The 24,454-nt window shown below is 41.5% G+C and overlaps 1 protein-coding gene across 1 annotated transcript; it reads left to right on the top strand.

The window, feature by feature from the left end:
• The first annotated feature begins 343 nt into the window (after positions 1-343).
• On the top strand, positions 344-9,094 carry xk (X-linked Kx blood group (McLeod syndrome)). The gene is made up of 3 exons (XM_072262276.1): positions 344-655; positions 3,176-3,438; positions 7,811-9,094. The coding sequence occupies exons 1-3, from the start codon at positions 411-413 to the stop codon at positions 8,602-8,604; spliced, it is 1,302 nt and encodes a 433-aa protein (XP_072118377.1). The 5' UTR covers positions 344-410; the 3' UTR covers positions 8,605-9,094.
• The last annotated feature ends 15,360 nt before the right edge of the window (positions 9,095-24,454 follow it).

The raw sequence follows: 24,454 nt of genomic DNA, 5'->3' as shown, positions 1-24,454 counted from the left end.
ACTCCTGTCAGTTACATGCTGAATATTTTCACATAATGTATGAATAACGCCCGACTTGCAAATCCGATAGGCAATGCATTGAAATTTGCACAATATAAACAAGACTAGTCTTTCGCCAGCACTCTAGATTTACTAAAATATTCTTATATACGATTATCTTCGGGTCTTTATTATTGCTAATCTATTAACTGACAACAATGAAACGCATAGCGAAGTCACGTCCAATGAAGTCTGGAGGCTCCATGGCTCCCTCTAGTGGAATATCACTGAATCAATATGTGGTTGTCGAATCACTTTCTGTCTGCAGCAGTTCAGCGGCAAACAGCACTGGAGGCAATGGAAACATTCTGCTTCTTCCGCGGTTAAAACAATTTCCTTGATCCCTTTTCTTTCGAACGAACGCTCTGAGGATGAATCCCCCGGGCGGAATCTTCGTGTCGGTGTTTCTCTTCGCTGCTGAGATGGTCGCAGCCTTGTATCTGAGCAGCACCTACAGATCGGCCGGGGACAGAATATGGCAGGGGCTCACACTCGTCTTCGCCCTGGTGCCATCGATCCTGGTCCAGTTCACGCTAACCTTCGTCCATCGGGATGTGAGTAGGGATCGACCGCTGGTACTCTTTCTTCATCTTCTACAACTGGGACCTTTCGTCAGGTAGGCCGTCCAACCAGCTGGCTATCAGCTTTATTTACTGGATGTTGGGCAGCTGCAGGGGACGGTAGCCTCTCTCAGTATCAGCGATGTGATTGGGGATGGGCCGGGATCTTTGAGACGAGATGCCGTGCATCACACTCAAAGTATTGTAATTATGGGGCTCTCAATTGTTTCCAGTTTCTTCTATTCCATCGTCACAGTGTCAATGTCAATAAATATCAATGTTAATTAATTGGGAACAGAATCCACACCATCGACCAAGAAATGTCAGAATAGGTGGGTAAAGGTGTTAAAATTAGTATTTAATCCGAAACTGTGTGACGAGGATAGGTTTCACTAACGAAATCCGCGCATTTTCCTCTGTCGCGTCGTAACAGCAGCACATGCAAACCGCAGGGGAGGGTCATCACTGGGAAAGGAGTGGTCATTTGAATCTTGTTTTTAAAGATAACAGGACGAATGGCAATTGTTTTATGGGGGAGTGATGCGGGAGTGGGTGGGTAGGGGCGAGGTGAATAATATACATGTGTATCATTGGGCGCACTGGACTCGCCCTGCCTTCAACCCCTTTAAATTTCAGCGACCTTTAGACAAAGTGGGGAAGGTTAACAACTAGATTCTTAAACGCGTGTATTAAAAGTTGTGTTAATAATTATTACTTTAACAGCAGAAGTACGAAGTGTCCATATACTAAATCATTTTAGCGATTTAAACCAGAGTAATGAACCGTACACCGCAGGCAGAACAGTGATCTATCATGCACGGTGATTCCAAACTGTCTCACCATTTACCGAAACATTACATTCGGCATTCTCTTCGATTTTTTAAAAACATTACCGCTAAAATTCTGAATTAATTCTGTTCTTCCGCCTGCCAAGAGACTTGTCACGTTGTTCCCGTACTATACCTTTTCAACACTAATGTCTTTGTCCTTTTTGAAGAATTGACCATTAAACATAATCCAGTTCAACCATTATCAAAACAAAGAACCTTATTCCGAATGTTTTTTTAAAGAAAGCCTACTATTAGATAGTAAAATGTGTTTCGTTAATAGATCACTGAAAATATCCTATAATGAAGGGAGTGGCGTCAATATTAAGCAGTACTGCAAAATAATTGATGTTCACACTGATCATTTCTCTTTCGTCCACAGTTAGTCTTTGTTGTGTGTTACTCCGCAAGATGCGCACGTTGTGTTGGCAGCCATCACGGCGCGTTCATTCAGGCGTGTTTCGGCACGCAATTCCCTTCGCCCTCTGCTCGTTCCCTCGCTCAGCTGACAGCGTTGGCTTAATTCTGACGGAATAGGTTAAACTGACATTGTTCTTTTCCAATATTTCATTATCCTCGATGCCTGGCACTGAATCCGGGGTACGAGTAATAATGAGCAAATTGCGGGATTTGTCTGTAACAGTAGTGGAGAAAAAGTGGATCGCTGTAGAATTATAAACCCTATCCTCTCGCTCTGATAAAAAAAAACAAATATTAATTATAAAGGGGCATTAGTTCACATCTTCACCAGAAAACATGGTTAAACACGAAAATACCAGGAAAAGTATAGGTCAAATTGCCTATTAATAAATCTATTATTACATGTACAGTAGGCACATTTCCATTTTAAGGTTCCTGGTGCATTCAGTGATGCTCCTTTGCATGCCACTGATGTAAAACAGGGCCTTCACGACAGCTTGAATCAGTCTGGCCATTCTCCTCTGACCGTTCATTAACAAGGCGTCTTTGCCCACATAACTGCCACTCACGTTTTTTTTTGGGGGGGGGGTGTTTGTGCAATGTCTGTAAACTTTAGAGACTGTTGTGTGTGAAAGTGCGGGGAGATCAGCAGTTTGTGTGATACTCAGACCACCCTATCTGGCACCAAAGATCACTCCACAGTCAATGTCACTTGGATCATGTCAGCAAGATTCCTATTGTAAATCATTTTAAAGAGTCTTTGTAATTGAAGTTTGTCAAAATGGAAAGATCTACAAATAATAATAGAGTGAATCTATGCACCCATGCTCATCAGGTGAAATGCATTTGCAGTAATCTAAAGAATCAAAGGCTTGTGTATAGAGATGGGTATCTGACCTGTAGTATCATGGACCACGTTCTGTTATCTCACAGGCAAGAAAAGTACGTTGATAGTGTTAAACTTCCACTGTTTACAGATGGTACATATGAATAGAATGAGCTGATAAAAACCAACTATCATGTAGCAGAAATAAGTATTAAGTCAGTCATATTTTAGAGGGAAATATTTGTGAAGATAGGAGGCTGCTAAATGCTGTTAACATTTCTGGATCATTAGCAAAGCGACATGATTGACAGGTCTGTGACAGTCCACTGGAGAATCTGCCCTTTTGTCGTCATTTAGTCAGCAAATAATTAAGTCCGTACAGGGTATTACAGTAATTATTCAACAGCTGTGCCACATGAGGTCTTTCACTGACAGGCTTTGATTTTCTAAGGTTTTATAAAATTGACTAAGTTCTAATGTACTTTCTGCTTAATATTTTTCAGATGTCTTGAAGCTTTTTGCATCTACCTAAATGTCGGTAAAGTCGAAGAATCTTATGTCAGTATTACTAAAAAGAAACAGATGAAAAAAAATGGCTCTTCTGAAGAAATTGAGAAAGAAGTGGGTCAAGCTGAAGGCAAACTGTTCACACACAGAGCTGCCTTTAACCGGACAACAGTGATACAGGCTTTCATAGGCTCTGCACCTCAACTTACTCTTCAGCTGTATGTTAGCATAAAGCAACAGATAGTAACTCCTGGGAGAGGTGGGTATCACCTGGGCCAGTCGAGGGATTACTTTGTTTGGTAGGGTGGGGGTTACCAAAATTTTTGTGCTATGGACTAATACCATTAAGTGTGGGGTTGGGAGCTCCGTGGTAAGGTATGCAAATACAGACAATAGACATCTATTAGCCATTTCAGCACTTAACTAAACATACCTACTGGAAATTAGTCAAGATGCAAATTTTGCCCAGTAGAAACAGGGATTCATAGTGTGTCAATGAGCAGGTTTCAGTCTAAGGCTGTCAACTTGCCTCAAATAGTTTTTCTTATACATTGTAACTTTAAGGAATAATATATACATACTTTTAAAAAAATACAGAGACTGTCCAATTTCCTGGGGACACAAATCCCAAATTTCCACCTCCTAACCATTAAATTGCTGTAGACTTCCCCTGATCGCTGGTCAGCTGCCTGACCTCACCCTTTTCTACTGACCTCACAGCCTAACCTTTGCCCCAATCTCCATACCCAACTCTCACCAAACCTTTCCCAACCCTTACCAATCAACACAGCCAGCCTATCTGCTCCACCTATCCTGGTTATATGGCCAAAACCTTCTAGCTGGTCCCATCCTCAACTGATACTACACCCAACCACCCCAGCCCCCTGCCCCCTCTCTCCTCATAAATCCTGAAACATGACCCAGACCCAGACTTGTGTCACTTCCTTTGGATGCCTCACAGTAATGGCATGTGAGAAAGAAAGCCACTTAATGATAAGAGACCTATTCAGCAGTGTGCAACGTCCCAATAACAAGGACGTAACCGACAAATATCAATTGCACTCATTATTATGACACTTTGTGACCACCCTGTGTCTTAAGCAATCACATTCTGGGTCTCCTGGTCTAGACCATGTCTTACTAATGATTGCTTTTAATTTCCTCCAGGATAACACAGGCGACAATAACTTTGGGAAAAGCAAATTATTTTAGATGCTGGAAATCTGAAATTAAAACAGAAGATGCTGGAGCTACTTGGCTGAGGACAGAGCATCTGCCGAGAAAGAAACAGGGTTTATTTTTCAGGTTTATTACTTCATCAGAACGGGAAGAAGTTGGAGATGAAAGCAATTTCAAGTTGCACAAAATCAAGTCACCCAATCTGCAACAGAAAGTGCCCAAAGTATTCAGTAGGTCTATGGAGAGAGAAGCAGGGTCAGTTTTTGAGGTCAAAGACCTCTTGTTACTAATCTGTCACTCAATCAGCATTTGGCTTCCCCAGTGTAGATGAGACCACATTGTGTGCAGCAAATGCTAAGTTGGAAGAAGTGTAAGTGAATTTTGGTTTCACCTGGACAATTTGAAGAGAGGCGGTAAAGGGCAGAATTTGCAACACATGTACTTACTCCAAAGTATCTTATCCAACTAAGAAGATAATCTGTGACTCTTACTTTCGGGCCTGAGAAGTATTAGCATTAAGATGACCAATTGCATGTTTAGATGATTGACATTAAATTGATGTAACTGGTAACAAGGATAGAGAATGAAGGCAGCGAGGATGAAGACATGCCATTATTCCATTTAACTTTGCAAGCCATCAGCTCAGACACTGAAACTGAACAAATTTTAAAGACTAGCTCAGGGTTGGGATCTCTGCATGGACTCACTATTCAGGCTACTCTCAACAACTGCAGTAGTCACAAACCATGTGCCCTGTTGTGTCATTAAAAACTGCAGCACAGAGGTCTGTTTAGGCTTGATATTATAACCTAGTCCAACCCAAGAAAGCTCTAAGAATCAACTTTTTTGGATACACAGTGGGGCCCACCCTGAAGCCAGTACATGCATTTGGGTTCCATCAGGTTTGGACAGAGTATCAGCCTCTACTGCAGGGTAATTTGAGCTGGACTAGGAACTCACAAAACCAGAACTCCATAAAAATATCAAAGCAAACTCTGATGAAGGATTCTTGACCTCAAATGTTAACTCTGTTTCTCTTTCCACAGATTCTCCTGACCTGTTTACTGCTTCCAGCATTTTCTGTTTTTATTTCAGGTTTCCAGCATCTGTAGTTTATTGAATTTCAGTTACTTATAGATTGACAGGGCCCACACACCCATCCTCGGCAGCCTCCTTCAGGTATGTAAATCACATCAAATTTACGGTAGTCTTCACCCTCTGGCACTCTATGCTTTGTACTTGCAGCCCTGAGTCTGAATGCTGAAGTGGGATCCAGAGAAAAGTCCATCACTGAAGATGCTAATAACTGAATTCTACCACAGTAGGGATATAGTGATATTCACCAATGGGACAAGGTGCTTGCTACGGGGCATGGACCAGCTAGGGCAGGCAACCTATTATTTATCATGTAAATGAACTGAGAAATGGACACTGAGCAAATTATGATTTTATTATAAGGAGAAGCCAGGACAGGAACACGAGACTTAAAAATCGGTTGCATTTTTAACAAAATTAATTAATTGTTTTTGAGAAGCAAGAACAAATGGATTGTTGCAATGAAAAAAGTGGTATTGTAAACAGCTTTTCGTGAGTTTAATGAGGCAAGTTCTAGTCATTGTGCAGTAGGAAGGAAGTAGGGATCCCAGAGAGGATGCAGGAGATGTTCAGTGGAATAGTCCCAGGAATGATACTGTAAGTTAAGTGCACATAGTGGAGAGGCTGGGATTGTTTACCTTGACATACAAAAATATTGATGTGATTTGATAGTGGTGTTCAAAATCATGAAGACTCCTAATAAATAGAACAAAAATATAAAATGTTCCCATTGGCAGAAATAGAGAAGTAACAAAAAAAAAAGGCCATGGTGGCTTGAGGGAAGGCTTTATCTCATTGCAAGGAGTCATGAAATAGTGGGGTGATACGTTGCGGTTGTTCAGATGATATTTTACAGTTGTTTGAGACACTGGCGAGGCCACATTTGGAATAGTGTGTTCAGTTTTAGCTGCCGTGTTACAGCAAAGATGTCATTAAGCTGGCAAGAGTGCAGGGGAGGTTTACATGTATGAGGATGTTGTCTGAACTTGACGGACTGAATTACAGAGAGAGGTTGAGCAAGTTGGGACATTTTTCATTGGGGTGTTTGAGAATGTGGGGTGATCTCATAGAGGTGCATACAGTAAAACCATGAGGAGCATAGATAGGGTGAATGCACATAGTCTTTTATCCAGGCTTGGGGAATCAAAAAATATAGAAGCTGTAAGTTCAAGGTGAGAAGGAATATATTTAATCGGAACCTGAGAGGCGGTGTTTCCACCCAGAAGGTGATCCGTATATAGATGAGACAGGAATTAACAGCATTTAAAAAATATTTGGACAGGTACGCGGAGAGGAAAGGTTTAGAGGGATTTTGGCCAAGCACAGACAAATAGAACTAGTTTAGATGTGAATCTTGATTGGCATGGACCAGTCAGGACCTACTACTGTGCTACATGACCCTGTGACTGTATGACTCTATGGAGCAGTCAGAACAAAGGACCTGTTACTGTGCTGACTGTATGACTCTGTGATCTGGAACTCATTGCCTGAAAAGATGATGGACACAGAAAAGAATTGATTAATACTTAATGAAGAAGAAAGTTATGGGGACTGAGCTGGGGAATGGGACTGACTGGATTGGTCTTGCAGAGAGATGATGTAGCCTTGCTGGACCAAACGGCTTCCTCCTTTGTGCTCCAAGGATCATACGATTCTATATTAATTATCCTAGTAGCCTTCTTTATTGGGAGTGGTTCTTTTGTGGACCACTTTGAAGAAATTAAGAAGTATATATTAAAGCAGAACTTTAAATTCTTAATAATGATTTTGTTCTGCTATTTTGAAATTCAGTTATTAGATTGATCTTGGAGCAGGTTAAAAGTTCGGCACAACATTGTGGGCCAAATTGCCTGTACAATGCATACTGTTCTACGTTCTAATTAAAGTATAATCAGCAAATCAAACAAATCTAAGTTATAAATTGGGTCATCCTTCTACTCCTTGTCTCCTATGTCTATTCCTTGTACATGTTAATTCTTTGGTGGGTGAAATTCTGTGGTGATTCTTCTGACTGTCCATCAGAGCTTCAGACGCAGTGCAAAATTCTCAGAAATAGGCTGTTTATCTTAGTTTTCCAACCTAAGTTTCCAGTGGGGAAAAAAAAAATCAGATGAAATTTTACCTCTGAATGCCTTTTTAATCTGGTGCCTTATCTGCTGAAAACATGTAGATTATTCTTTGTATTTCTTGCATCAATACATGCTGTTGTCACCTCAAGAACTCTATTGAATTTGACAGATAGGACTTTCATACATTTACATGAAAATTGATTCTTGTAATCCTTGTAAATTCATGGTTTATTTTAACTATGCCTGCTAGCATGCATATCAATATTGCATGTCCTCTTTCACTTTTAGGAGTACTAATGGTTATTTCCCTGCTCACCATTGTGTATGGAGCCTTGCGGTGCAATATCCTTGCTATCAAGATCAAGTATGATGAATATGAGGTGCATATGAAGCCTGCAGCCTATGTTTGCATATTCTTGTGGAGAAGCTTTGAGATTGCTACCAGAGTTGTTGTTCTAGTACTTTTCAGCTCTGTCCTGCAGATTTGGATCCTTCCTGTGGTTCTCCTCAATCTTTTCACATTTTTCCTCTATCCGTGGATATTATTCTGGAGGAGCAAGTCTCCTTTCCCCGAGAACATAGAAAAAACATTTACCAGAGTCGGTACAACTATAGTATTATGTTGCCTTACATTTCTTTATGCTGGCATTAATATGTTTTGTTGGTCTGCAGTTCAACTCAAGTTAAATGACGCAGATTTAATCAATAAGTCGCAGAACTGGTATAGACAAGCTATCTACTACATGTTTCGATTCATTGAAAATTCTGTTCTTCTTCTCCTATGGTATATTTACAGAACTGATATTTACAGCTACATATGTGCCCCTCTGTTGGTCATGCAGTTGTTGGTAGGCTACTGCATTGCAATATTTTTTATGCTTGTATTTTACCAATTCTGCCACCCATGTAAAAAACTTTTCACCTCCAGTATTTCCAAAGTATTACTGGCTTGTATTCATTTTACTTGTTTTAGATGTGACTGCTGCAAATCTTCTGAATCCACAGAAAAGGCTGGCTTGGAGCCAAATAATGCTAATGATCATGAACAGGGCCCCGAACCTATCGGTGAATCTCAGAGTTAGATGAAATCTTAATCTGCAAAAGAAATTATCATTTCTTTAGTATATATATATATGTATATACATTTTGTTTTGACATTGTAAACATATAAATAACAGATGTGCCTGAGACAGAATCTGTTTTTCATAATTTCCAAAAAAGGTGAGCCTTTTGCCATGTTTCAACTGCAAAAACATTTCAGTGAGACATTAAGGAAAACTTTTCAAAACCAGCTTTCCAGCATGAAGCCCTACTTGCAAAAGAAGTGGTCTGGTACACCCAGACACATTTGGTGGAACAGGTAGAAATTGCCTGTGATGTGTCCTCGGTTTCCACAATTTGTTCTTCTGGTGCTATCCTGCAGGCCAAAATATTTATAATGCCACATCCATCTTTCATTTTAAAGATGCTCACAAAAAGTGAACTACTGCTAAAGACAAAAGTAATAGGTGAGAAAATATTTCTCTGCTCTTTTGGGTGATTTGTATTAGAAAATGCTGGCTTTTAATTGTGTATTTATGACAAATATATTGAGTACATATTTCTTGGTTTCTGGAAAACTTTCTCTTTAAAATTATATATCATCTGATAATTGTTTTTCTGCTATCTTCAACAGAAGTCTTAGCCTTTATTTTATTTAGTTAAAATAATGTAGTTTTATTCTGGACTGTTGTTTAAGGTTCTCATTAAAATGTGAGAGCCCATGCCAAAGTTCTTCAAGGAAAATTCAAACAAAGCCTAAATAATAAGGGAGATTTTGTAATTTCAGTATACACTTTCCAGTAGAACAATAAGTGCATTCAATAATATGTAAATTAATTATATTTTATTTTCAAAAAGTAATTAATTGTATCAAAGTGCAATCAAACTTTAGAATTTAACATCGAAACTGTTTGTTGTCTCTGTGTATGAGTTTGTGTATGAGAGACAAATCTGATTCGAGTCAACACTCTCACTTGAATTTATATACATTATATCTATTCCAGTTTGGATATGTAGGTCATATAATCTGTAAGTTTGCAGATGACATGGAAGTCAGTAGTATTCATACTGAGAAGGATATTCCAAGACTACAGAATGATATTGATCTGTTGGGCAGAACGAAAGCAGATGGAAATTAATCCTGATATGTGTGAGGTGATGCAGTTTGGGAAGACTCTTAAGGCCTATACAATGAATAGTAGCACCTACATATGTGATTGTATTGGAGCAGTTCGCAAGAGTTTCACTAGGATGTTACATAGGAAGAAGTGTTTCAGTTATGGGTATGACTAGGAGACTGGGCAAGTTTTCCATAGAGCAAAGGAGGCTGAGGAAGTGCCTGGTGGAGAAAATTATGAGGAGTGTAGATAGGCTAAATAGATGGAAACAGCTCCTAGAGTAGAGATACCCAAAAGTGATAGGTGTTGGTTTAAGGCAAGAGGTAAGAGGCTTAGAGGGGATCTGAGGAAGATCTTTTTCACCCAGAAGACGTTTGAAATCTGGAACACCCTTAAGAACTGTTTAAGCAGGCACTTGAATGGCCAACTCCTGGAAGACTGCAGACTACATACTTAATAGTCAGCATAGACATGTGTTATATGACTGTTACTCGATGGCGCCATGACTGGCAGACATGTAAAACATCTGACATGATAGCAGCATCAGTGTGCCAAACTCATTGCCTGGCAAATTATGTTTTAACAGATCTTCAAATGTTGTTGTGTTGAACATACCAGATATCATTAGACTGTGTTTACTGAAAGGGCTGCACAAGTCAGACAAGTGGGCAGTGACCTAACCTATCACCAGTACAAGGGAAAACCAATGTAAACCAATGCATTAACAAGTTAAGAGTAAAACAACAGAATCAATATTATGAGAAAAAAGGTTGAAAATCTTTTCACATTTTCTTCATTACATATTATCTTAAAAATAATTCTAAATGACTTGAAATAAATTCAAGATGCAAACTTAAATACTTCAACCTTAAGGTACAGGAGTGCAGGGTTCCAACACAGAGAAAATGTACCATTTCAAAGGCAGCAAAACAAGCCTGTAAATACTTGCAGTGGAACAACAATGAATTGTGAATGAAATTTGTATATATTAATATGATTAAGTTTGTATTTTATTTTAAAATATTATTTTATGTGTTTCTAAAGTTTCTATATGTATCAGATGCTTGACAATGATATTAAATAAATGGATGCATAATGATTTTGTATTATTATTATTTAGATACATTATATGTAAGAATAAGTTAGGTACTAAATCCTGCAGCTGCACTGAAAACGCTCCCCCCAGCCATCAGCAGCAGCAAACTTCCAATCAGTGGTGCTACGACAGCAGTTAGGATTATTCAAGTTACACTCCAGGTGGAAACAGCAGGAAAACCCACTGAATTGAATTTAGTTCGAAAATACAAATCATGGGCCCAGCATAACATGCATTAACTTGTGAAATATTCTACCTGGTGTTGCACCAATCAGATTTTATGAATTAGATCATTTGCCTTGTGGCGTACAGAATTTCAGCTGGAGTCAATCCCTGAACATTGAGGAGTTCTGTAGTTTTGAAAAATACCAATTGAGCGTAGTATATTTTTTCTCCATTGGCATGAAGAGCTCTTGTAATGTGTAATGTTTGAAAAAATTCAATGGTAGGGAATGATAATTCTTTCCCTCTACTTGCAGCATGCAGTAAGGCTCAGCTGAGTGTGAGCCATCTCCAGCAGGAGAAAAAGAAATATAGATCAGACACCATGTACTTAGATTGTTAAATCTTGTGAGATTCTGCTGCTCTCTATGATCATTATTGTGGCTGGTCTGAGTGCCAGATCCTGTTGCAAAGCTAAATTATTGATGCTATCCTGCATCTCCAGTGGTTAACGTGAGCTAGTGCATCTGGCTGTTGTAAACGTCATTCTACCAGCTCAGAGTGCATTGTGCCATGACAAACCAAGCCACCACCATCTTTCCTGGTGGTACATTTCTATGTTGTTTTAGACTAGCAGCCACGCTCTCCCTCTGAGAACAGGCCTCTTGCATTATTGAATACTTCAGATTTGCAGAGCACAGACTCACATTCTATTGAAATTGAATGTCTATTCTGCTTGCATGTAACAAAAGCAATTAAATTTTAACGGAGAATGTTAACCATTTCTATAGATTGGAATAAACAGAATAGTTTGCAGCCAACAACAGGAATTCTGCAGATGCTGGAAATTCAAGCAACACACATAAAAGTTGCTGGTGAACGCAGCAGGCCAGGCAGCATCTCTAGGAAGAGGTGCAGTCAACATTTCAGGCCGAGACCCTTCGTCAGGACTACCTGAAGGAAGAGTGAGTAAGGGATTTGAAAGTTGGAGGGGGAGGGGGAGATCCAAAATGATAGGAGAAGACAGGAGGGGGAGGGATGGAGCCAAGAGCTGGACAGGTGATAGGCAAAAGGGATGCGAGAGGATCATGGGACAGGAGGTCCGGGAAGAAAGACAGGGGGAGGAGAACCCAGAGGATGGGCAAGAGGTATATTCAGAGGGACAGAGGGAGAAAAAAGAGAGTGAGAGAAAGAATGTGTGTGTAAAAATAAGTAACAGATGGGGTACGAGGGGGAGGTGGGGCATCTCTAACTTCCGCTGACGCCCCACTTCCCCCTCGTACCCCATCTGTTACTTATTTTTATACACACATTCTTTCTCTCACTCTCCTTTTTCTCCCTCTGTCCCTCTGAATATACCCCTTGCCCATCCTCTGGGTTCCCCCCCCTTGTCTTTCTTCCCGGACCTCCTGTCCCATGATCCTCTCGTATCCCTTTTGCCTATCACCTGTCCAGCTCTTGGCTCCATCCCTCCCCTCCTGTCTTCTCCTATCATTTTGGATCTCCCCCTCCCCCTCCAACTTTCAAATCCCTTACTCACTCTTCCTTCAGTTAGTCCTGACGAAGGGTCTCGGCCTGAAACGTCGACTGCACCTCTTCCTAGAGATGCTGCCTGGCCTGCTGCGTTCACCAGCAACTTTTATATAGCTTGCAGCCAGCTCTTTAAGTGGCAAATCACAACACTAACAGCACTGTTTTAGTTTCAGGGGAGTATAGTTACTGAATGATTGGATGCTCCAATAATGGGAGAGTGTTAGAGAGGACTGAAGGGGTCCTGAATGGGCTGATGAAAAACTGTGCCAATAGGATGCTTAGTTGTTGTGTATGGGTGTCGTGGAGATGCACTCCGCCCCCCAGGGTTTTTGCTAAGTGGTCCTGACGAGGTGTTGCCAAAGATGTTTCTGTAGGGATATGAATACAGTCCGTGAATCCTTCCACTTTGTGGAAAGCTGTAATGAGGTAAAACAGAAACTGCCTTGGTAAACTAGGCAAAACTAGCAACGAGTAAACACCACAGTTCATTGGAAGATATTCAAAAAAGGCTGTAATGAAACTCAGCATCAATTTATAAGGAACAAATGGATAATAGAATCCAAAATAAATGAAAATAAAAGCACATATTCCAGCAACTGAAAGATATGTGTAAGAAGCTTAGGAAAAAAAAGTGGCAGATGTTTGAATTTAAAATGAAAACTTAAATGTTGGAGATACGTAACAGATCAGATAGCATCTGTGGGGGGGAGATAGAGATAATGTTCCAAGTTGAATACTTTTCATCTGTCCTGGTTTAAAGTTTTGACATGAAATATTAATAGCCTTCATTATGCAAAAATAAAACTTGTAAAGAATATCAAATTAACACCTTTTAAAAAAAATTGAGTTAGATTAAAAAAGACATTGCTAGAAGCTTTGTGGAAGTTAGTTTATCCTTCATCAGGATGTGTGCATTTGTGATCTCTCCACTGTCTCCCTGCCCAGTGTCTTTGGTCTATCCTGCCGTCATCATTCAGTATGTTAATTGAATATCGCAATAGTCTGCTCAGTCAGAATGGTGGCCATTATTTAGCATGTTTGTCTTCAGCAGGTGGATTCTGTAGATTGTAGACTGGCATTTGGAGTGATAGTGTTAGCAAGTAGATTAATTTTGTTGATGAAGACCAATGTGTTCGGCATAATGTGTTGAGCTGTCCTACATGTGGTCAATGTGACACAAATGCAGATGGTGTAGGAGAGTGTAATGGAATGATTGTGTCATGCACAGATGAAGGTGATCCACCAGTTGGATTTTGAGGTTGTAACATCCCTTCTGATTGTGTGCACCTCAATAACGCATATCAGATTTACTCCTTAGTAACAGTAAGGACAGATTGCCTTGCTATTAATTCTGCTGCAAAATCCAACTGCTGTGGACATTGAATCAATGCCATCAATTCCATGCTCCACACAAACACTGTTCTTTCACACTGGCCACATCCTCTTCCTCAGGGTAAACCCGATTATCATTTCATGTAAGTTGAGATCAGAATTAGAATTGGAATCTGAATCAGGTTTAATAATATTGGCATATGTCGTAAAATTTGAAATCAGTAGCAACACAATGTAATACATAATAATAGTGAAAAAAACTGAATTACAGTAAGTATATGTATTAAGTAGTTAAATTAAATAAGTAGTACAATAATAGAAATAAAAAATGTAGTGTTCATGGGTTCAATATCCAATCAGAAATCTGATGACAGAGGAGACGAAGCTGTTCCTGAATTGTCCAGTGTGTGTCTTTACACTTCTGTGCCTCCATCCTGATGGTAGCAATGAGAACAAGGCATGACCTGTGTAATGAGGGTCCCTGTTGTCAGACGCCACCTTCTTGAAGCATTGCTCCTTGAAGGTGTACTGGATACTATGGATGCTAGTGCTCATGGTGAAGTTTACAACTCTCTGCAGTTTACTTTGATCCTGTGCAGTAGCTGCACGCCCTGCCCCACAGCCAACAATGATGCAACCAGATAGAATACTCCCCATCGTACATCTGTAGAAATTTGAAGTGTTTTTGGAGACACCCCAAATCTCCTTAAGCTCCTAATGAAGTATAGCCATATTCACACTTTCTTTGTAGCTGCATCAATATGTTGGGTCAAGATTAGATCCTTACAGATACTGAGACCACCGAATTTGAAATTGCTCACTCTCTCCACTGCTGATCCCTTTATGAGGTCTGGTGTGTGTTCCTTTGTCTTACCCTTTCTGAAGTCCACAATCAGTTCTTTGGTCTGACTGACATTGAGTGCAAGATTATTGCTACAACACCATCAACTAGCTGATATATCTCACTCCTGTATGCCCTCACGTCACTGTGCAAAACTTTGTCAACAATGGGTGTATTGTTGCAAATTTATAGGTGGCATCTGAGCTGTGCCCAGCCACACAGTCATGGATGTAGGGAGAGTAGAGCAGTGGGCTAAGCACACACCCCTGAGGTGTGCCAGTGTTGATTGTCAGCAAGGTGGAAATGTTGTTTTGCACAGATTGTGGTCTACCAGTTAGGAAGTCGAGGATCCAATTGCAGAGGGAGGTACAGAGGCCCAGGTTCTGGAGCTCTTCGATCAGAACTGTAGGAATGATTGTGTTAAATGCTGAGCTGTAGTCAATATACAACATCCTGATACAGTACAGGTTGTGGTAAACCATATAAATGTTGTAACTGGGTTAACTTTCTGGACACACCCCTCTGCTGACTGCCCCTGTGGCTCCTCCCACATATTCCTGTATAAAGGTGTTTCACCTTGCCCCTCCCCCTCAGTCCGGGGGCAGACACTCACCATGGAAGTTGTATTATACAGCGAATAAAAGCCTTTTGGTATTTTACCTAACTTCAGTCTTTTGGAGTTATTGAAGGTGCTTCACGGGTATTTGTATTGTATTGTCCAGGTGATCCCAAATCCCTTTGCAAACAAATCAATTTGATGAGATTGGTTATTTACCCTCTGCCTTAGTCCACTTCAACTGGGTGAAATCAGAAAGCCACCAATCTACATCAATATTCAAGGTTGCAGGACTTTGTATATTTGAAGTTCCTAAAATAGAACATGTGAAAAATGTGAATTGTTATATTGACCCTTGTATTAATCCTTTTCATGAAGAGAAGGCAGATTTATTCCACAGCACTTTCAGTGATAAGATTTACCTCTTATAAAAGATAATTCTCTGCAAATATGACTTGCTTCTCACAGATTACTGTACACTTGCAGCATTTTCTGTTTTATTCCTAGTTGTATTCTCCAAGATTGTGTCAGAGTTGTGAGTATTCAGTGCATGTCACAATCCTGCCACATAGTGGCACTGCACACTCATTCATACTCATGATGATACACAATACTGTGCTTCCAAGTGTTAAAGCTGCAGAAAGCAAAGCAAAAGTCTCTGGAAAAATCTCAAAATACTGACTTATAAAAAAAATTCTCTTTGGTACTGCCACAACTTACTATCCACCTTTAATTGCATCTGAATGTGAAGGTGGTAAAGGGTCAAACATTTTGGTGTGTCCAAAGAATGTGACATCTAAAACTGGCTACATGTGGAGGTTTCCTATCATGAAGGACATTGGACCTAGCTTCAATCCATTAGAGTGACAAGAGTCCTTGACGAGGATGGTTTGGACCCAAATGCTGGGGTATCTGAAGGAGGGGTCAAGTATCCAACTGGATCTGAGCACAAGACAAATGCTAGGTGATATCATTAGTAGGCTTACGACTGAGCACCGAACCTCATTTCAGGTGTTCTTTTAGTTCTCAAATCTTGACGCTCGAACTGTGATTATCGATGAGCGGAGTTAATGACAAACAATGTTCTTATCCGAAGGAATAGGACATCCCAGTTTTGTTTTGTTTTTTTTTAAGTTTAGGGGATTCTTCATAAAATTCTTTTTTCATGTTCAATTACTTAGAGGTTGGGAGGCTTGAATTATATATTTTATTTGAATTATGCTTGTGTATGTTAACCATTATCAATGTTATACCCATCTCCTTGTATCATTAATATTGTTATGTATATTAATCTGAGACTTAATAAAAAGGTTGAAAAAGAAGAAATGTGATTATCAATAGGCGGGATCATCCTGAACCCTAATAGGGCCACACCAGCAAGCCGTACTGCGGGGAGTTTGGGCATCTAAATCCCAGAAGCTGGCACGTTTGGGGGTATCTCATAACAACTAGTTTCAAAACTGAGACTGGGAGCTTGTTTTGTTGTAGCATTGGACACTCAGAGGCCTTCACAAATAGCCTGTAATAAGCCCACTTGGATTACAACTCCATACTCCAAATGTATTTAGATTAGATTATGAGGACACGCAGTCCCCTTTTATTGTCATTTAGTAATGCATACATTAAGAAATGATACAATGTTTTTCCAGAATGATATCACGGAAACACATGACAAACCAACTTAAAAACTAACAAAAACCACATAATTAGAACGTATGGTTACAACAGTGCAAAGCAATACCGTAATTTGATAAGAACAGACCATGGCACGGTAAAAGTCTCAAAGTCTCTCGAAAGTCCCATCATCTCACACAGATGGTAAACCTCCAGTGCTGCCAACTTGCCGATGCAGCATACTGATGTGGAAGCATCTGACCACATTCCGACTTTGAGTCGTCCAAAAACTACGAGCCTCCGACCAGCTCTCCGACACCGAGCACCATCTCTGCCAAGTGCTCCGACCCCTTCCCCGGCAACAGGCAATAGGTAAAGCCGAGGATTTGGGGCCTTCATCTCTGGAGATTCTCGATCGCACAGTAGCAGCGGCAGCGAAGCAGGCATTTCAGAAGTTACTCCAGGTGTTCCTCTGTGCTTCTCATGACTGTCTCCATCAAATCCGGATTGTGCACGGCCCCCTAGTTAACACATAATCGATATCATTCGGAACGGCCGCGCGCACTGCGTCGCGCCGCCATCTTCTCCTCCCTCTTCTGACACCTGTGACATTAGACTGACTAACAATTTGTTACTTGGTCTAATCCTTTCAGCTTTTATAAACGATATTCACAAATATTAAATTTATCGAACAGTTTTGACAGCCTGTATTCCTGGGAAGTTAGAATCAGGGTTTATATAGCATAGAAGCAGACCCTTTTGCCTGTCTTCTCCAAGCCAACCAAGATACCAATCCATACTTTTCCCATTATCTTTCTGTTTGTCTCCTCGCTTTACCTGTCTAAATTCTTCTTAAATGCTGAACTTCTACTTCCCTGTACCACCTCCTTTGGCAGTTTGTTCCAAATACTTACCTCCCTCTGTGTAAAAACATTGCCCTTCAAACGTCCTTTAAATCTCACTGCTGGTTCTCACAAGCTCTCAATGAGTGGCAAAGCTGGTCTGAGGGATAGTTTGGACTGCTCCTGCACCATTCTAATATCTACCTTTCATTGACTATATGTGGAGGATATATACCCCTGGTTTACTAGAGCTACCGGGAGTGGTTTAAACTAATACGGCAGGGGAATGGGAACCAGTACGATAGAGCTGAGGATGAGCCAGCAGGTTTACAAGTAGATGATGGTTATTACATGAATGTAAGGAAGGACGAGCCAATGATTGGGTACAAATGCAGACAGAGCAAAGAGTTAAATTGTACCACAGAGGCAAAATTCAAAAGGGCGAAGAACTCAGGACTGAAGGTGTTGTATCTAAATGTGCGAAACATTCGGAATAAGGTGGACGAACTTGTGGCGCAATAAGAGATTGATGGTATGACATCGTGGCATCACTGAGTAAAGGCTGAAAGAAGGCCAGAGCTGGGAGCTTAACATCGAAGGATATACTTTGTATTGAAAGGACAGGCAGGAAGGCAAAGGTAGTGGCTTGGCTCTCTTGGAATAGATGGAATTACGTCTTTAGAAAGAGGTGACATAGAGTCAGAGAACGTTGAATCTTTGTGGGTGGAGTTAAGAAATTGCAAGGGTGAAAAAATCATGAGAATCATATATAGCCTTTCAAATATTAACCAAGATGTGGGGTTGAGATTGCAAAAGGAGCTGGAAAAGGCATGTAATAGGGGTAATTTAAAAACGCAAACACGAGGAAATCTGCTGATGCTGGAATTTCAAGCAACACACATAAAAGCTGCTGGTGAACGCAGCAGGCCAGGCAGCATCTCTAGGAAGAGGTACAGTTGATGTTTTGGACTGAGACCCTTTGTCAGGACTAACTCAGTTCGTTAGTCCTGATGAAGGGACTCGGCCCGAAACGTCGACTGTACCTCTTCCGAGAGATGCTGCCTGGCCTGCTGCATTCACTAGCAACTTTTGTGTGTTGCTAATAAGGGTAATGTCATAATTGTAATGGGGGACTTCAATATGCAAGGGGATTGAGAAAATTAGGTTGTTGCAAGAGGGTGCTGGGAGTGGACCCAAATGCAAGACACAGACACTGAAGTACTAGGAATGAGACTAGGTTTATCAAGATAGCAAGGTGTGTCAGGAAGAAATGATGCTGGACAATGACACAAGCCCTGGACGAGACTAGGACTCAGGGCCTGGGCTAGAACTTGGATTAGAGACACGGGACCCAGACTTGGAACTAGGGACAAGGAGCCTGGACTAGGAACACGGAACTCCAGAACTAGAGCCTGGACAAGGACCCGGAACCTGGGTCTTGGCTCGAAACCAGAACTCAGGTCTAGGCTAGGACTCGGGACTAGGACCTTGGCAAGGACAGGATGTGGCTACAGGACGGGACAAGGTACCCCAGCACAGGAATCACTAGCACCGGGCAGGGCGAGGACGTGAAGCTCAGACTTGGACAGGACTGGAACACAGCACCTGGACTTGGTCTTGGAACACAGGAACACAGAGCCTTGGACTTCAACACAGAACCTTGGACCTGGAACACAGGAACATGGAACACGGAGCCAGGACCCCTCCTTGGGAACAGGACATAGGGCTGAGACTCGGCTTAGACACAGACACTAAACACAGGGGCACAAAGAGACAGTTCCAAACTCAACAATAGATAGTTCCTTATCTTGGCATGGCAAGACTCCAGCAATTGAACTGGACGGCAATACAGGCCAGGTAGCAGGCAAGGATAACAGGCAAAGGTTACAGACACCAAGCTTCCAGGTGTGGGTTCTGACAAGATTTCCTGACAGACATACAAATGGGAGGAGAAAGAGAAAGAACAGTCCAGCACACAATCCCTGGTTTGCAGAAGTATTTATGTGCAAGCCCGAAATGGGAATCAGGTGCCTCAATTAAGGCACCCAACAGAACAAGGGAGAATACAGGAAAACCCGGAACAAGGATCAATGGACCGGACCGTGAACCGGAATGTGGACTCCACAGACCAGACCATGACACAGGTTGGTGTCAGCTCGCAAGAGAGGGAATTTGTTGAATGCCTATGAGATGGCTTTTTAGAGCAGTTTGTCCTTGAGCCTACTCAGGGAAAGGCTGTCTTAGATTGGGTGTTGTGTAATAACCTAGATCTTATTAGGGAGCTTAACGGAAAAGAACGTTAAGAAGGCAGTGATCATAATATGATTGAACTCAAACTGAAAGTTGAGAGGGAGAAGCATAAGTCACATGGATTAGTATCACAATGGAATAAAGGGAATTACAGAGGCATGAGAGAGCAGCTTGCCCAGGTGGATTGAAGGAGGATACTAGCAGGGATGAAGGCACAGCAGAGATGGCTGAAGTTTCTGGGAATAATTCACAAGGTGCAGGATAGATACATCCCACAGAAGAAGTTGTTCTCAGATGGCAGGGGTAGGCAACCATGGCTGACAAGGGACATTAAGGACTGCATAAAAACCCAGGAAAGGGCATATAAAGCAACAAAAGTGAGTGAGATCAAGGATCACTTGATTCTGGCATGATCCCAGAGGACTGGAAGATTGCAAATATCACTCACTCTTTAAGACGGGCGGAAGGCAAAATAAAGGAGATTATAGGCCAGTTAGCCTAACACCAGTGATTGGGAAAGTGTTGGAGTCTTTTAATCAGGATGAGTTTTTGGGGTACTTGGAGACTAATGATAAAATAAGTCAAAGTCAGCATAGTTTCTACAATGGAAAATCTTGCCTGACGAGTCTGTTAGATTTCTTTGAGGAAGTAGCAGGCAGGGTGGACAAAGGGGAGGCAGTGGATGTCATTTACTTGGATTTTCAGAAGGCATTTGATAAGGTGCCACACATAAGGTTGCTTAACGACATGGTTCGGGAGGGTTTAAACTAATTTGCAAGGGGGTTGGAATCTGGAGCGATAGCGCAGTGGAAGAAGTGCATGGAGTAAAACCAGATCTAACATATAGAGAGGCTTTGAAGAAAGAGAAGCAGAATAAAGGGTGTAAAGGTAGGAAGGTGGAAGGGCTAAAATGCGTGTACTTCAATGCAAGAAGCATCAGGAACAAAGGTGATGAACTGAGAGCTTGGATACATACATGGAATTATGATGTAGTGGCCATTACAGAGACTTGGCTGGCACCAGGGCAGGAATGGATTCTCCATATTCCTGGATTTCAGTGCTTTAAAAGGGATAGAGAGGGGGGAGAAAGGGGAGCAGGGGTGGCATTACTGGTCAGGGATACTATTACAGCTACAGAAAGGGTGGGTAATGTAGCAGGATCCTCTTTTGAGTCAGTATGGGTGGAAGTCAGGAACAGGAAGGGAGCAGTTACTCTACTGGGGGTATTCTATAGGCCCCCTGGTAGCAGCAGAGATACCGAGGAGCAGATCGGGAGGCAGATTTTGGAAAGGTGCAAAAATAACAGGGTTGTTATCATGGGTGACTTTACCTTCCCTAATATTAATTGGCACCTGATTAGTTCCAAGGGTTTGGACGGGGCAGAGTTTGTTAAATGTGTCCACGATGGATTCCTGTCACAGTATGTTGACAGGCCGACTAGGGGGAATGCCATACTAGATCTAGTATTAGGTAACGAACAGTATGTTGACAGGCTGACTAGGGGGAATGCCATACTAGATCTAGTATTAGGTAACGAACGAGTCTCTGGTTAGGATCTTCATGTCTTCGTTGTCTACAGGAATGGTACCGGAGGATTAGAGGGAGGCGAATGTTATCCCCTTGTTCAAAAAAGGTAGTAGGGATAGTCCGGGTAATTATAGACCAGTGAGCCTTACATCTGTGGTGGGAAAGCTGTTGGAAAATATTCTTAGAGATAGGATCTATGGGCATTTAGAGAATCATGGTCTGATCAGGGACAGTCAGCATGGCTTTGTGAAGGGCAGATTGTGTCTAACAAACCTGACAGAGTTCTTTGAGGAGGTGACCAGGCATATAGATGAGGGTAGTGCAGTGGATGTGATCTATATGGATTTTAGTAAGTCATTTGACAAGGTTCCACACGGTAGGCTTATTCAGAAAGTTAGAAGGCATGGGATCCAGGGAAGTTTGGCCAGGTGGATTCAGAATTGGCTTGCCTGCAGAAGGCAGAGGGTCGTGGTGGAGGGAGTACATTTGGATTGGAGGGTTGTGACTAGTGGTGTCCCATAAGGATTGGTTCTGGGACCTCTACTTTTCGTGATTTTTATTAACGACCTGGATGTGGGAGTAGAAGGGTGGGTTGGCAAGTTTGCAGATGACACAAAGGTTGGTGGTGTTGTAGATAGTGCAGAGGATTGTCGAAGATTTCAGAGAGACATTGATTGGTTGCAGAAGTGGGCTGAGAAGTGGCAGATGGAGTTCAACCCGGAGAAGTGTGTGGTGGTACACTTTAGAAGGACAAACGCCAAGGCAGAGCACAAAGTAAATGGCAGGATACTTGGTAGTGTGGAGGAGCAGAGGGATCTGGGAGTACATGACCACAGATCCCTGAAAATTGCCTCACAGGTAGATAGGGTAGTTAAGAAAGCTTATGGGGTGTTAGCTTTCATAAGTCGAGGGATAGCGTTTAAGGGTTGCGAGGTAATAATGCAGCTCTATAAAACTCTGGTTAGGCCACTCTTGGAGTACTGTGTCCAGTTCTGGTCGCCTCACTATAGGAAGGATGTGGAAGCATTGGAAAGGGTACAGAGGAGATTTACCAGGATGCTGCCTGGTTTAGAGAGTATGGATTATGATCAGAGATTAAGGGAGCTAGAGCTTTACTCTTTGGAGTGAAGGAGGATAAGAGGAGATATGACAGACGTGTACAAGATAATAAGAGGAATAGATAGAGTGGACAGCCAGCGTCTCTTCCCCAGGGTGCCACTGCTCAATACAAGGGGACATGGCTTTAAGGTAAGGGGTGGGAAGTTCAAGGAGGATATTGGAGGAAGGTTGTTTACTCAGAGAGTGGTTGGTGCATGGAATGCACTGCCTGAGTCAGTGGTGGAGGCAGATACACTAGTGAAATTTAAGAGACTACTAGACAGATATATGGAGGAATTTAAGGTGGGGGTTATATGGGAGGAAGGGTTTGAGGGTTGGCACAACAATGTGTGCTGAAGGGCCTGTACTGTGCTGTACTATTCTATGTTCTATGTTAACAAGATAAAATCCTATGGCATTACAGGAAAGATCCTGGCATGGATAGGTATCTAGAACTAAAGGGTACAGCCTCATAATTGAGGGGCAATCTTTTAGAACTGAGGTAAGAAGGAATCTTTTTAGCCGGAGAGTAGTGAATCTGTGGAATGCTCTGTCACAGACTGCTGTGGAGGCCAAGTCTGTGGGTATATTTAAGGTGGAAGTTGATCGTTTCCTGATCGGTTTGGGTATCAAAGGATATGGTGAGAGGGCAGGTGTATGTGGTTGAGTGGGATCTGGGATCAGCCATGATGGAATGGCAGAGCAGACTTGCTGGGCTGAATCACCTAATTCTGCTCCTATGTCTTAATGTCTTTTGGTCTTATGGTGATGACTGGTTCAGCATTATCCTGCATTTCAATACAAATGGATTTGTTTGATAATCCCTCTAGAATATTACAACTTCTCAAATTGCCTTAACCAATATCACAACACCATAAAAAATGAATTTCTCATTTGAAAATCCTGAATCCAATTACGTTATCTGTTATTCCTGGACTTCTTTAAGCCATATTTCAACTTGGACTCCACCCATTTACTTATTCAATGACTAACATTGAAATGTAGTTAATCAAGTGTTGCCAATTTCTTTTGTTGTCCAGCTTATCTGTCTACTTTTCCATGTTCCCTGCTTATAAATCCTCAGCTTTTTGTTCCACTAACCTGTTGTTACTGACTTACCCGATGCCATGTTTCAAGTTTTACCTCTAGGTCAGTAACCTCCAGCCTTCTGACACATTGATGCTCCCTGCTTTCTGGAGCTTTGAGTATGTGTCCACAAATTCGATTGCCTCATCACTAGCAGCCATGCTTTCAGTTACCGAGATAATAGTTCTAGAATTCCCCCCCTAAATACCTTCACATCTCTATCTTTAAAATCTTCCTTAAATCATAGCCCTTTGACCAAGGCATTGACATATAGTCTCCTTAAGAGTTACTGTATTAAGGTTAATTATACTTTTGTGAAGATTCTTGGGGTGTCACATGGTGCCATATAAATACAATTTGTTTGAAAGCAGCCTTCCACTAGCCATGTTACAAACACTGGGCTCGGACAGTATCAGAGCAAAGGCTCTTGGAACCAGACTTTGATAGAAACCATGTAGTTGATTGTATTACATTTCTATACAATATAACATGATTTCTTTTATTTGGTTCAGATTTTTGACTTTGGAATGGCCTTACATTTTGTGCTGTGGCACCAATAATCAGGGACAGATGGGGTCAAGACCAAAGAGTTGATTGTGGACTTCAGAGAGGGTAAGACAAGGGAACACAAACCAGTCCTCATAGAGGGATCAGAAGTAGACAGAGTGATCAATTTCAAGTTCCTGGGTGTCAATATCTCCGCTAACTTGCATCTAATCTGGACACAACATATTGATGCAGCTATAAAGAAAGCAGGACAGCTACCATATTTTGTTAGGAGTTTGAGGAGATTTGGTTTGTCAACTAAAACACTCAAAAGCTTCTACGAATGTACC

The sequence above is a fragment of the Mobula birostris genome, chromosome 6 (assembly GCF_030028105.1).
Source record: "Mobula birostris isolate sMobBir1 chromosome 6, sMobBir1.hap1, whole genome shotgun sequence".
Taxonomy (NCBI): Eukaryota; Metazoa; Chordata; class Chondrichthyes; order Myliobatiformes; family Myliobatidae; genus Mobula; species Mobula birostris.
This window is presented reverse-complemented; position numbering and strand designations above follow the sequence as displayed.

What these genes read in the sequence shown, in the direction of transcription:
- xk (XM_072262276.1), top strand. Translation starts at nt 411, where the DNA reads ATGAATCCCCCGGGCGGAATCTTCGTGTCGGTGTTTCTCTTCGCTGCT. An exon ending in CAACTGGGACCTTTCGTCAG is followed by an intron (nt 656 to 3,175) that starts GTAGGCCGTCCA and finishes AATATTTTTCAG; the next exon opens with ATGTCTTGAAGCTTTTTGCA. An exon ending in GATAGTAACTCCTGGGAGAG is followed by an intron (nt 3,439 to 7,810) that starts GTGGGTATCACC and finishes TTTCACTTTTAG; the next exon opens with GAGTACTAATGGTTATTTCC.